Source organism: Scomber japonicus, chromosome 16 (genome assembly GCF_027409825.1).
Source record: "Scomber japonicus isolate fScoJap1 chromosome 16, fScoJap1.pri, whole genome shotgun sequence".
Taxonomy (NCBI): Eukaryota; Metazoa; Chordata; class Actinopteri; order Scombriformes; family Scombridae; genus Scomber; species Scomber japonicus.
The window spans coordinates 5,893,033-5,907,914 of NC_070593.1; the positions used below are offsets into that span (position 1 = coordinate 5,893,033).

Consider the following 14,882-nt stretch of genomic DNA (forward strand, 5'->3'; position numbering starts at 1 on the left):
AAATGTAAAGTACTGTGCAAGGCCTGATACTTTATATGTTGATGAGTGCATTTTGGTCCACGCTTTGCTTTCAATTCATCACCCACACACTCACATTGTGGCTGCCTCTTGTCAAGACTACAGTTGTTATTCTCTAATGTTGAAAGATCATAGATTGCCTTTTTTTTTTTCCTTGCCACACTCTGTTTCTCTTATTTTGCCATTTTCTTGTTTTGTCTTTTTCATTTCGGTGTATTTTACTTTGACAGGTTATTCTGCATCAGCTCATAGAAACATAGGAATAATGCTTTCAAACAGGGGGAAACCCAATGGAGCATATTTGTAAGCCACAATGTGTGCAATGCAGAATCACATGAATATCACCTGTTGGTTGTTAATAAGTGTGGAAATAATATATCTGATGTAGCCGTATGCACACACTACAGCTATATCAGTATGATACTGGTATAAAATATCTCAGTGTGCAGACATACAGTATGTGTAGGTGTTTCATTACACTGCAAACACTTTGTCAAATCATATCTCTTGTTTTTGTTTTTTCCACAGATGCTGACGACTCTGGTTGTGTGTTACTGAACACATCAAGAAGGGTAAGCATCATTATTCATTGAATCAGATGTAGTGGAATATTACAGATGAAATTAAATGATTTGTGGGTGTTTAGATTATTGGGACATTAATGGTCTCAACTAAAATCTTTTCTTTAAGTGGACAAGATTTAACCCTTGTGTTGTCCTCACGGGTCAAATTGACCGCGTCAGTTTTGACTGTTCCTTCTTTCCTCCCTTCCTTCCTTCCTTCCTTCCTTCCTTCCTTCCTTCCTTTCTTCCTTCCTTCTTTCCTTCCTCCTTCTCTCATTTCCTTCCTTACCTCCTTCTCTCGTTCTTTCCTCCCTCCTTTCCTTCCTTCCTCCTTTCCTCCCTCCCCCCCTCCTTTCCTTCCTTCTTCCTTCCCTCCTTCCTCCCTCCTTTCCTTCCTTCCTTCTTCCTCCCTCCCTTCCTTCCTTGACTCAAGGACAGGAACAGGAGGGTTAAACTGTACAGTACCTCAAATCTGGACCAACAGACCACTAACCCATCAAATCAAACCAACCATTAGTTTCTAACTTTGCTGTGGACTTCATTTGAAACTGCTGAAGCGAAAGAAGCCCATAAAGTAGTCATCGCTGCACTTGGTATCAAAATTGAGCCTTGTTATCGATCAGCGTCACCACCAACTTCAGTAAGTGGAATGAACAGCTGGTCGAGAGGAGAAAGACTAAATGGACACGTTGTTGTTCCCAAAGTAGATCAGACAGAAGAGAGGCGGCCTTTTAAATATGTTTAACCCTCCTGTTAACATCGCCTTTGACTGTTCCTTCCTTCCTTCCTTCCTTCCTTCCTTCCTTCCTTCCTTCCTTACTTCCTCTTTTCCGTCCTCCCTTCTCCTTACTCATTTCCTTCTTTCTTCATTCCTTCTTTCCTTCTTTCCTCCGTTCCTTCCTTGACCTGAGGACAACAGGAGGGTTAAACTGACAGCACAAATTAGAGATCTATATAAGAAGAACTTGAAAGGTATAGACCGAACTGATAGGAATCAGCTGAGTAGATTGGATACTTTTTGTAAAGGATATAGTCTTCCTGATTCAATTTATGCCTGAGACATTTAGTATTAAATAACATTCAACACAAAAGTCCAACCCTACTGCTTTTATTTTCTTATGTACTGGTAATAACCTGCAGCTCCAGAGTGCAAAACCAATCAGAAGTAAATTGACTAAACTTGTGTAGCACTTTCCTGCCTTTACAATATGGCTGCAAGCTGCAATGCAAGGCGCTGGCATGACTATTGGAAGCAACTTGGGATTCAGTGTCATCCAAAACAATTAAGATTATCCAGCAATCTAAATTTATTGATGCCAGAAAGCATTACTCATGGTCATTTCTATAAAATTAGAAGAAATATTAAAGGATTTGTGTGTTTTGTGTGTGTGTGTGTGTGTGTGTGTGTGTGTGTGTATTCGGTGTACAACAAATGATATCTTCCACTGGAGATTAACTGATGTTTCACCATCTCCACAGTTCAAGGAGTTTAAAGCCGTACCCAAGGGCATCAGTTTAAACTGGTGTCCAAGGCTGTCGAGAGTTAGACTTCCTCAGCGCGAGCCTGTCACAGATTTCAGTTTGTTGTGCTTTGTTCCTGCCAACAGCTTGCCTGGTTCTTTTCACTAATCTGCCCGTTCTGTACTACAGTTCTGTTTGTTTGCTCTCCCCTTCTTTTTTTTTTTTTTTTTTTTTATCACTTTCACATGGTCACAGCCACAATTGCCCGCCAAGAATTTTTATTATGGATCTGTTTATTTGCAGCGGTCTATAGATAGAATGAATTTTGATAAAGTCATATTTCTTCTACAGCTGCATGCTTTTCACCTTTTTGTTTATTAATAAATCAGGAAAATCTCCTTAGAATTAAAATTTGTTCCAGTGGCCCATCCTACACAGATGAGCTACAGTACAAGACCACACACTATGCACAGTGCAGATGATTTACAAATAAATTAAAGTTAAATGAAGTTAAATTCAGTTTATTGTTAACCTTTTGAATCATTTGGAGATGAAAAAGAACCCAAGACCCTAAAAAAATAAACCATGCAAACATAAATAAATAAATCAAATTTACTTATACAGCTTTATGTACAAATAGCTCCAGAGACTGTAGACATGGACTTTCTTCTCTGCGCTTATTTTATTTTCAAAAAGAGCAGCAGGGAATCCACTTATCTTCAGAATTTCTGTCAATCACACAATCAATGAAATCGAGGCCTGGTGGGTGTCCGAGCTCTTAATCGAGCTGTGCTCATCTCTCTGTCCATGTGTCTGTCTCTCAGGTGATTCTCAGACACCACTGGTCCAGTTTTGACTTGATTATATATTATATTGTTATATATATATATTTTGGAGGGGTTAAAAACTGGTATTTAATAAAGCACACTATTTAGCTCAGTGGGGATGGTGTGTGGAGACACTTTAAGGTCAAACGTTTATGATGCTGTCACACTAGCAGTTTCGGACCGATCTATGAGTGGATTGCATAAAGGTGGAGTAAGATGATTTTTCTGAGCCAGAGTGCAGAGAAACCACCACCTGAGTGAGGTGGTCAGAAGTACAGAATTGCAATACCACATGAAGAAACCTCAAACCTTAAATCACATTTACCAGTTAGCTAGAGCCAAGAACAATGCCATTGATTTAGAACTGAACTGTAAATGAGCAAAACTTAGATCAGGAGGCTAATTTTCTACAAGTGCAGTCTCACAGAAATTACAGCCATAAAAAATATGTTAGCCTTTTGGGGCTGGTATAATTTTAGCTTAAAAATACATCTGAGACAAACTGTCTTGATGGAGCCAACACCAGCAGAGTTATTACTATGTAAAATTACCATTATGATGCATGTCCAATTCTGCTGAAAATTATAGGGTAGAGGCATTTTAACAAAGTGTTTAATTCTTTATAATTACATTTAATGACAGCACAGAAATATGAAGCAAAAAAAATCAAACCCTGTAAGAATACAAAATTTTTCTGCAGTATGTGAAGCTGATGAACTTTGAGGAGGAGATTCGTGCACATCGGGACCTGGATGGCTTCTTGGCGAGGGCCAGTATCCTGCTGGACGAGACCGCGGCTTCCCTGGACGATGTTCTGAAGAGAATGTTGCACCACGTGGGCCAAGACAGCAATGCATCTGAGCCCAGCTGCAACTTCGAGGAGGTGATGAGCATGCTTTTCACAGATGCAGGAGCTCAGGAGGTCAACGGTAAGCAAGGGAACCTGTCGACTTTGTATGTGTGGGGGGGGGAACGTGTGAAAATACACATAACACAAGTATACAATCTCAGGCACAATATGACAGAGAATATCTACTTCTGCCAACAATCAGACCAAGACCCATTACATGTGACACGTGACCTAAAAACATCCGACGTCTGCACAAACACCTACCTGTAAAATATCTTCCCCTCAGGCTCAGGAGCAGAATTGTCAGACAGACCTGGGAATGGTTCAAATAGCTTTTAAGACCCAAAGGAAAGTTTGTGATGTTGAACCAAGGCTGCCTATTTGCCCTGCGGCTTCTTCAGCGGACACAAATAGAGCTCAATGTGAGGAGTCTCGTTGGCAACTATTTACATGTGGAGACATCAAACGTTTCCTCGAAAAACTGTCCGCTGGATATTTTAATGCAGAAATATATTACACCACGCATACATATATACAAGCTCAACCTAACAAACTCCAGCTGACTGCATGTGTCTCAATACTTCACAGCAATATTTTCTATTATTACTGAAACTGTTTTTGAAATCTTGTGCTTTATTTCTTTCACCAAAAGCCTGTTGGTGCTTTTTTGTGACTCTCCAGCCCAAGTTAATTTTAATTTCATATTTTTTTCAAGAAAAAAGATGAAGGGGTTAATTTAAAAATGTAAAACTAATAGACTTAAGGAGATTTCCAAAAGCTAAAAATAATATATATATTTTATTGAAATACTTATCCTAGCACACACACACATATATAGAGTAATCTTCCTATTTGGACCTGAAAGGTATAGCTTAATTATACCTAAGAGTGTGTAAGATGTTCTTAGACTTTTAAGCACACTCCTTTTTAATGCATATATTCATTTCTGAAATATGCTGTAGTTTCTGCAGGTTGGGTGCCTTTTTGTCAGCTTACAGATCCCTGTCATATTAGTTCAGTCCCTTCAGCACAGGTCCTTTTGGCTGAGTAGCAAAGCCTCTTGGTTAAGGCGAATCTCCTCAGCCCATTAGAGCAGGAGAAATCCGCCCTCTTACATAATACTATGGAGCTATTGTTGAAACCCTGCTCTCTGCCGCAAGCTGTACTGAACGCTGCATTCACAAAAGCAATTGTTTGGAAAATCAAACTTTGCTTTTATTCTAATAGATGTCACAAGAAATGAAAAGCGTATTTTTTTTCAGTACATACATTTTTATCAGGATGTGAAAAGGAGATTCCTCACACAGGCAAGAAAAAACATGTGAGGGGTTTTTCTACAGTGGTTAACACTATAAGAGCCATGTGGAGGTAATGGCAGTGTAAGAGCCGACTGTCATCTACTCTGTGTCCAGTGTTTTCCTGTCTGGCTGGGCTGCTGTCCACAGTTGTCGAGGGGTTAGTCAGAGGTGGGTGGTGTATGATGCTCACCCTTCACAGCCGCCTCTGACAGATCCGTGAGGTGATAATTGACTTCTGTCATCGATCACTCACTTAGCTTTTCGAATGGCTCTCTGAGACTCTCAAGCTGTGGTGGCTGCTGCTACTTGACTGTTTCTCTTCCATAATACGCAACAAAGAGGCTGAGGAAGAGGCTTATTTCCTTTTATGGCTGCCATCTTCAACAAAAAAGGTTTCCTGTGCGGTTCTTGGCTGTCTAGAAATGTTTTGAAAATCAATGTGAGCATTCTGGGGGTTTCACTGGATTTGGTAATTGCATAAGAAGTCGGAAAATGCTTTCTATACCAGTGATAATTAGAAAGAAGAATATAAGGCTTGAGATAGTTATAATTGCCTCCCCAAAATCCTGCATCTGCATCAAGTTATAGCATTTTCAAAAGGAATATTAGCACAACAAAATATGGTGCTGCTTTGAATATAAATCTTGCCCAAATTAAGAAGTACATACACCGCTGACATGCCAGCAGTCAGCGGTTAAGAGTGCAGCCTCAAAGTTATTAACTAACTGAAGATGCGTATTGGTTGAAACTTTATTTTTCCCTCTGGGGGTGGAACATATCAGCAGTTGCAGTAGAAGGAATAGCATAGTAGTAGTGGTGATAATTAATTGTGCTGAGGATGATGTAACACTTCCACAATTATGCAACAAATAAAGATTACAAAGAATTAGGCTGAAACATGCAAATGAGCAGGAGTATGGTGCAGAAGCTGTTAGTTATATAGACAGATGGATGTGGCATAGAGATATGTTGACAGAAGAATATCATATTGTACGTTCACATCACAAAAACGGTCTGTTTTTTCCCCAAATAGGCTGCGGATTTCAGTTTCCTCTTTTATTCTTAATTTTTGATCTAGTATTATCAATTATTAAATGAGAATTTGCACTACTTCAAATGTTTGATTTCTCATTTTAAAATCTGTCTCTTCTGTGCCTTGTTTTGCCCATGAATCCCCTTCAGAGTAAGAATTCAAACATTGTTGGTGAGATCCCTAAATTAGAAATCATGAACATTCACATGTGAAGCAGTCATGTCAGTACTGAGAGGAGGAAAAATCTCCGGGGGGAAGAACAAAGGTTCCTCCTCGGGGGAATACATTCATATTGCACATAAGTATGTTATCAAAGGGACATATCTCCTCAGGTATTAATTTCTGTCATATCTACATTCACTCCACAGTGGGGTGATACGGCTGGCGAGCGGACCAGCTCATTTGGAGTGTAATACTGTACAGCTGTGAGATAAAGAGAACAGGGCGAGATTATAACAGGCACAGAAAGAACCGAAAATTACAGAAATGAAGAAGATGAAAGCCCACAGAGATAATTAGTCCTGCTCCAGCAACTTGTACAGAGGAGTCGATTTTTGGAGGCCAACTTGTGCAGATTTTTTTGAGGGGGGGTGAGTGGGGGGGGGTTCACTTTTGTCTTGGGATTCGGCGAGGGAACATAGTACACACACATTGTGCAGAGGAATAATTAACGGCATTGCTGGTGATGCAATGCATTGATAATAGTAATACTTCAGCCACTACTGTACAGACTAAATCTGCTTCTATTAATTAGAAATAATATATCTTCCTTTAAGATGCTCAGTATTTAAACCAATGAAATATTATATGATGCTGTAGATGATTGTTATAAAAGGCTCACAATAGTGATGTACGGCTGCCGCAAAGTCACTAATTGTAGCAATATTTTGAGTAATGATGAATTGTATAATTGTATTTTCCTCTCCACTGTGATGCTGTTAGCAGCTACGTTGCTCAGTGCTATATGCGGTGCTGATTGTGTGCCCTATTTGTGATGACTGTACCATAATTTCTCCCTAAATTGCTGTCACCTTTGATCGATCTCGCCGGCTCTCCACTTCGCCTCGATTTGCATAATCCTCCAGTGGGTTTTTTTTTTTTTTTTTTTTTTCTCCTGCTCAAATCAAACTGCAAAAAAAAAAGCTACACATTATTTTAAATCTGCAAAGAACTAGGAATGGGAGGAAGGAATTTCTTTCTAAAACACATGCACATACATGCAAAAGATAAAAAAAATTCTACAATCTGTGAGTTTCATGACCCAGAGGCTTTTGAAACCTCTTACTACCTGTTTAGCAGCTTCAAAAATACATGAGCATCTGTTAAACCAGGAGGATTATTGCTTATCTGTATTTCTGAAGAACCCACAATGTGCAGATACATGATGTTTTTTTTCCCTGACAGCAGCTACAGTACTGTAAATATTCCAGAAATAATTAGCTCTGTTCAACAGGGAAGTTGCTGTGTATTTTTGAATTACCCGACTATGCTTGAGCGTTATAATAATATATCTCTTCCAGGCCGGCGGCATGACTTTTCACTGTGAAAATCTCTCTGTAACATTCTGCAGGAATGATCAGAATACTAAATTGAAACCATTAATTCAAGCTCTTTTTTACTACATGAAAGATGATGACCATACATGTCATTTTTCTCATCTTGATCTCTTCATTGACGTCTTCGGGTTTCTTTGCACTAGCTGAACATATAAATGCTATCAGTGATAAAATCCAATTTTTGGTAATAGCCTGTAGACGGTAATCAAGATAAGATCTCTCTGTGCCCAACAAAGACGAGACATTGAGGGATTTTCTCTGGAAAATTATATTTAATATGCATGAGGTAAAGGAGAGCAGGAAATGAAGCTTCTGTTCAGCAGAGATATTTATGTGCGTGCCTGTTAACCCAAAAGTCTGTCTATCTATATATATATATATATATGTGTGTGTGTGTGTGTGGTGTGTGTGTGTGGTTGGGGTGGGACTGCACACTGTATATTTTCCTATAACTGTAAGATTTTTTGCATGTTTGTATAACATCTAAGACACTTGCCCGCCTATTGATAAGAAAAGGTGACTGAACTGACTCTCTGGTCTCTCCTCTTGGTTTTTCTCCTTCCCTCTCTCCATGCAGACACATCTCAAAGTTTTGTTTTCTTTGATGACGGTAAGCTGTGCTAATTGGATGAAAATGTCAGCATCAGCCGCCGTGAGGCTGTAATCAGTGGTTTGCCTCTGTACCAATCACCATCAGTATGCTGTTTGTGTTCCTCTTCATGCTCGGGACTGGGTCGATCCATTGAGTCATCAAATGATTACAGACACCAGCAATCCCTCCTGTGTCACAGATATCGATGCCTCTTCAGCTGCCCCTCAAATCAACGCCCTCTTCGTCCAGCGGACTCATTGTCCAATCATTTTATGAGTTCTTTTTGTAAAGCCTCATGAAAAAAAAGCTGCTTTTATGTGTAGTAAAATTAATAAAACCCATTTGATTGAGATTGAAAGGATAAAAGTAAAATAATTGAATGGGTGTTTTATGCATTTAAGTTGTGTCCTCCTTAGACAAAATGGATCTTCTATGTATTGGAGATCTTACATAAGACTTCAGATAATCTGGTTATACAATTGGAATTAAGCTCCTACAGTACTTGACTTTGAGACATGAAGGGCGTTGGTTTATTTACCATTAATATAATTTGCTTTTATGCGAGCAGGTAAAAGAAGAGAATTGACAACCTCATTAGATAATAAGATTTCACCATTGACCCAGTCCCAGTGGCCTTCTCATTGCCATGCGACATTATAGTGTTTGTATGCTGCATAGTGATTGGCTATGATGGATACCTAATATACAGTAAGTGTGTCATCAGCCACTGTTGTATGGAGCCGCCCTGTGTTTTAATCACCTTCCTCAAAGTGCCCTCCACAATCCATGCTTTGATGGAAACCAATCATTTCCCTTTCTGTGTGTATGTGTGTGTGTGTGTGTGTGTGTGTGTGTGTGTGTGTGTGTTTATGTGCGTGCATGTTTTCACTGGCAGGTCTACTAGTGGTTGAGACCACTTAATCTTTTCGGCAGCATAAGAATTGGGGGGTTTTCTTGAGGTGACCTCTGAGTATAATAAAAGGACTTATGGCCTTTTCACACACTGAAAGAGAAACCATGAATCTTTTTACCTCTGCATATCTCTGTAGGTTTTCTCCAGTTGATGATAGACTGGCACTTCAATCAACGGAAATATTAACATCACTGTATTTTTTTGACTGGTTTAGCATATTTATTGATTCGTCTCTCCCTTATTTGTGACAGACTGCATTATCCTCATGTGATTTACAGAAATTGCAATCTGTTTTTCTCCCTCAAACCAAACCATGTGGATAATGTAGTTAAAGAATTCACCAAGAATCCCAAAAGATCAAAGGGAAGCCATACAGCCATCCAGTCTTGCCGTCTTCATATTTTTTCATCACTTTCCATTGAAGTTTGTCACATTTGATATGCTGCGTGTGTGCATCTGCAATTTTTTTTCTTTTTTGTGTGTGGAAACAGCAGTGTTTGCATAGCACAAGCTGACGAAACTGTGCAGAAATCTTCACATAACTGACAAGTATCAAATGTGTATGTCTTAATTAGTCTCCCACTTGATCACACCACCAACTGCCTTTACTTGCACACACATCCTTTCCTCTAACATTCAAGTCAGGTTTGTTCACTTCAGCTGGTGATGTAACACACGGTATATTCCCATGTTCAATACATGAGGAGAACAGAGCTGCTACAGGAACAAAAAGAAGACAAAGCTTGCTGGTGTGCATTTATATTAACCATGTCCCCTAAAGTGATAACTAATTTGCATTGGCTGGAACACTTTGGAAGAAATGAACCACTGTTAAGTGTTAAGTTAAGGTTATTGAAAGAAAGGTCTTGGTTGAATATTTAAAAGAAGATGGAACACATTGAGTTTTTCATCATTAATATTTTACCAAGACTACTAACTACACCTATAACACAAGCTCCCTGGGAAATGTGAGGTCACCTCTTCCCTGCTTTAGGGTGAAACTGTTGCCAGATGGCATATTTCCTACAAAGTGTTGGAAATTTGCAATGCAAATCAATTTTGTACAAATTTAATTTGGACAGGATTGTGTATAGCTACCCCATGAGAACAAAGAAGTTGGAAGCTGGCCCAATTTTGTGTTTGAGTCTTGTGTTTAAGATCATGTCTTAAAGGTCCAGTGTGATGATTTTAGCATCTGGTGGCACAAACTCGGGAGAAATGGAAATGAGTGTATACTGTAATCCCAGGAAAATAAGAACTGTTGTGTTTTTATTACCATAGAATGAATTAGCTCTTTACATCTACATAGAGTTCGCCATGTTGCACCACCATATTTCTAAAGTAGCCCAGAACATACAAACCAAACACTGGCTCTGGAGAGTTTTACTGCCAATGTACAGGAGGAGTGAGAGAGTATATGGACTGACTTTACAGACATTTGCTGAACACAGCTTCAGCAGTCACACACATGATCACACAATAACGTTAATGACCAGTAGGGGAAGTAAAATGCATTGAAAGTCAGAGAGTGCAGCTAGTATGAATCACAGCTCTACAGATCATATCACTTATTGTAGTAGTGGTATTTTAACCCTGAACACTGGCCGTGTCCATGCTGTGCTCTGGCTGTTGAACTGCTCTCAACACTAAAATATTCCCGGTCTCATATAAAAGACATTTGTCACTAAAAACACTGAAGTGGATGTAATTTGCTCCGGCATTGTGTTTGTCCTTCAGAGACATGAATTGACATTTTTATCTGGATTTTTAACCACATTTTCACCCTACACTTTTAGACCCTGGCATGTTTAAACAATGTCAAAGATTGAAGTTACTGGACATTTCATATATTTTCAGACATTTCAGAGAGAAACTTTACCAGCACACTTACAGTACTAGAAGAGAAACTACAAACAGCACAAACATACCGAAGCCTGATCTTTGCAATGGGCCCACTTTTTGGGCCTGTATACGACTCTGTCTTGAGATTATTGACAGTGTGTCTGATTGAGTCTCTCCATTGTGATTGGTGTAAAAGCCAACTGTGATCTCCTGTTACTTGCTAACGCCTAGTAGCCTGACAGCTCTAGTCACACTATCTTACCCTGCTAGTCAAGCCATCTACTACATTATTATTGCTAAGCTTCCCCTTCCCTCCTCTCAGGGCCTTGTGATCCCCACTCAGCTGAGACAAAATGCCTTCACCTACCTCTCCTCCCAACTGTGCCAGCTTCCTTAGTCTGGAGCTTGAAGGTAGAATTCCCAAACAGGGCGAAGTTCTCATAAACTCCCTTTTCCTGGCGATGTCCTCAAATGTAGCTGAGACGGAGACAGCTATCCCATGAACAAGCACTAGCATTACTCACGCCTTAGCTGCAGCTCGGTGCAAAACCTAAATCTAGGTCCATCATTTTCTCAACACCCACTGCTGCAGTCTCATGGACCCTTAGTCAGGGCAAAAAGCAAAAAAGGAAACATTCTCCCAGCTTATATCCACCTGAGCCTCTCCAACTTGACAACCGTCTCCAAATCCTTGATGAGCCTGCAAAGCCTCCCACTCTGATCCGCTAAGAGTCTCAGCCCGGCCTCTCTCGATCATACACTCCTAGAGGGCCATCGACACTCTGGTATCAAGCTCCATCTCATTCCTTTCATGGCAGGGGGTTAACCAGAGAGACGTCAAATGCCGTCTTCACCTCCATCAGCCAGCTCCTTTCTTAACCCCAGTCAGATAGGTCCTGACTTAATAAAATCCCACCCCGAGACTGATAAAATCATCATCCACGTCAGTACCAATGACATTCGGAAAACAGCAGTCAAGCTAGTATATGTATGCTGACCAGTCCATCAAAGTTTGATGACTCCCAGATCCTAGTCTCCATCATTTTAGTTCCAATTTGAACAGTGTTACTTTTTTGCGTTTTTTTTGCCAGACTTGGACAAAGCTTGACATTTTTAATATCTTGGCGCTAGGCCTTCAAGATCTGCTGTGTCATTTAATTTATTAAGCATTCATTTGTACCATATACTTTTTTTTTTTTTTTTTACCTCCATCTACCTCAGTTAAGTATCTTTTTACTGTTAGAACTCTCTTTATTAAGACGTATTTTAAATTATTTTATCATTTCTAATCAGCTTGATTTTACGTGTTAACAGAGACATGATTGCAATCTGCGGATGAACTCTGCCCCACATTTTATGATCAGTTCAGTAAGCCCAGACAAATTTGTGTGGTGGCGGTTTAGCTGCAGTGTTGCAACCAATGATTCAAATGCTACTTCATAGAGGTGACTGATGTTTGTTTGTAGTTTTTAGGTACTTCTTTTTAAAACGAAATGTGCAACCTCCACCTTCTGTGCAATTATTTATTGTCCGATTTGTTACCTGAATCTTCAGATTTTTTATCATAATTGTTCTTACTTAGATAGATAGATAGAATTATTTCAGCTGGTGGATGAAGCTGGATTTTCGATATCCATGTTGATTCTTAATATCACTGAGTTTCCTACAATAGGTGATTAATTTGGTCTACAACAACATATTTTTGGGCCTACATATAAGCACTGACGTACCTTGGACCTGGTGTTTATCCAGGCGAGGAGTTCCGCTCCTCTGAAATGAGGCCAACGCCGAAGTAACTTAGAACATTCTAAAAGCATTCTAGAATTCTAAGAGCATTCTAGAATTCTTAGAGCATTCTAGCAAAAGGCCACCAGGGGGCGACCGTTTTGGTGTCAAAAGGACAGCCCTCGCCCTCCGCCCATGGCCCCGCCTCATTCTCATATAAGTAGAATCTGTGTTTTTTTTTTTATCCCAGCATGCACCTGAAATTTTCAAGATGGCGCTGCCCAGATTGGAAACTATTAGCTTCCGAGCAGCAGTCCACAAACCAATGGGTGACGTGACGAATGTTACGTCCATTTCTTTTATACAGTCTATGTGTTTACCTATGGCAGAAGTATTGGACCCATATTGATCTTTCAGTAGCTTGCACATATCTTGTATTTTTTATTTGATAGTATTTTCCAAAGTGAAACAGTAAACAAGACTCAAACAAAACCCTCATGTACTTTTAATGAGGAAACACTTTCAAAACTTTCATCCATTTTTCCTCCCAGCAATAGTATACCCAATTTTCCATACACAGAAAAACTGATGAATGACTTCAGCCTCCTTTGTACATCCACTTCAGATTCTGTTGCACCTTTGAAGGCAAGAATTAAACGTTGTATAGGATTGACACCCTGGGTTAATAATGACATTCACATTCATTAAAAGTGAAAGTAGAAGGGTGGAACGGAGGTGGAGGAAGACAAGGCTTCAGGTACTTGATCAACAAATGAAATAAAATAAATCATCAAAAGCTGATCTCTTTTAATGAGCAGGTTAGGAAGGTGAGGGCCAACTATTTTTCTGTTTAAATTCATACTATGAAGTATAGCCCCAGAGCTTCTTTTTTTTTTTGCTTGTCTTTTAAGTCTTGTACGTTTTAATCAGTGCAAGTCATCTAATGAGGAATGTCTTCGATTTTAACCTTTTTTTTATTGATAAATTTAGTGGGATAAAATGAAAAATTATGGCTCCTGATGCTTTTATAGATGCCCCATGCCACAACCACAGTATTTTATTGAGTTTTATGGCTCTCTCTCTAAATGAACTTACGATCACTGTGTTACACCTCAAACGCTCTACAGTACAAGCTCTGTATCTGCAATGACCCCTAAATTTCTCAATGATGTACTGGATGTGACTGGCCCTTGGTTGGTCTATAATAATTACCAGTTCTTTATCCTCTGGCTCCATCCCAGTATATTTGAAGACGGCTTGTGTGCAACCACTCATTAAAAAATGTGGCCTCATTCCATCACAATGTAGCATTTACAGACCAATTTCAGAATTACCTTTTTTTTCGTGCAAAGCTCCTTGAGAAGACGGTCTCTCTACAAAATCCTCAAAGCATTGAGACAAAACATCATTTTTTTGAAAAGTTTGAGTCAGGTTTTAGACGGCATCGCAAGTACTGAGACTGTGCTTATTAAGAGTGACAAATGAGTACGGAGACTGTGCTTATTGGAGTGACAAATGATCTATACTGATGATACTGGTGAATGTTCCAGTTTTTTTTTTTACTGCTAGACTTAAGTGCAGCTTTTGATACAGTTGACCACAAAATTCAGATTGAGAGGCTGCAGTGCTGGGTTGGTGTATCTGGGACGGCTCTTATTTGAGACACCACATTTTTCTTGAAAATTGTGGAGGTTGATACTGGGACAGATTTTATTTTTGCCTTTATATATTCCCACTTAGCCACTTCTACGCTGATGATATCAAGCTGTATCTCTCAATAAAGCCCATTAACAAACTTGGATCAAACTGAAATCTTTATCATTGATTCGGACGATCTGCATCCCAGTATCCAGTCCTCTCTTGATTCCTTATCAATTAATATTAAACCAACTTTTCAGGAACCTGGGTATGCTTCTTAACACTAACCTCACTTTTGAGAAACACACTAGCAAGGTAACCAAGTCATGCTTCTACCATCTGAGGAATATCACTAGAAATAAGTTTTAATGATACTCAAACTGCTATTCATGCTTTTATTTTCTCAATCTTGCACTGGCTGCCCATTTATTTTACAACTGATTGCTTATTACTTTTAAAGCCCTTCATGGCTTTATATCTGAACTGTTGTCTGAGATCGTCAGGTAGGAACTTGCTGACTGTTCCCATCTCACATTTAAAAACTAAAGTAGACCAAGCATTTACTG

The 14,882-nt window shown here is 39.4% G+C and overlaps 1 protein-coding gene across 2 annotated transcripts in view; it reads left to right on the forward strand.

Moving 5' to 3' along the window:
* slc4a11 (solute carrier family 4 member 11) overlaps positions 1-14,882 on the forward strand; it is a 102,945-nt gene that overhangs the window by 51,851 nt on the left and 36,212 nt on the right. For both annotated transcript variants that reach the window (XM_053335673.1, XM_053335674.1), the window contains exons 4-5: positions 547-590; positions 3,570-3,798. In XM_053335673.1, coding sequence (XP_053191648.1) covers positions 547-590; positions 3,570-3,798 — 273 coding nt within the window. The remainder of the gene's footprint in view (positions 1-546; positions 591-3,569; positions 3,799-14,882) is intronic.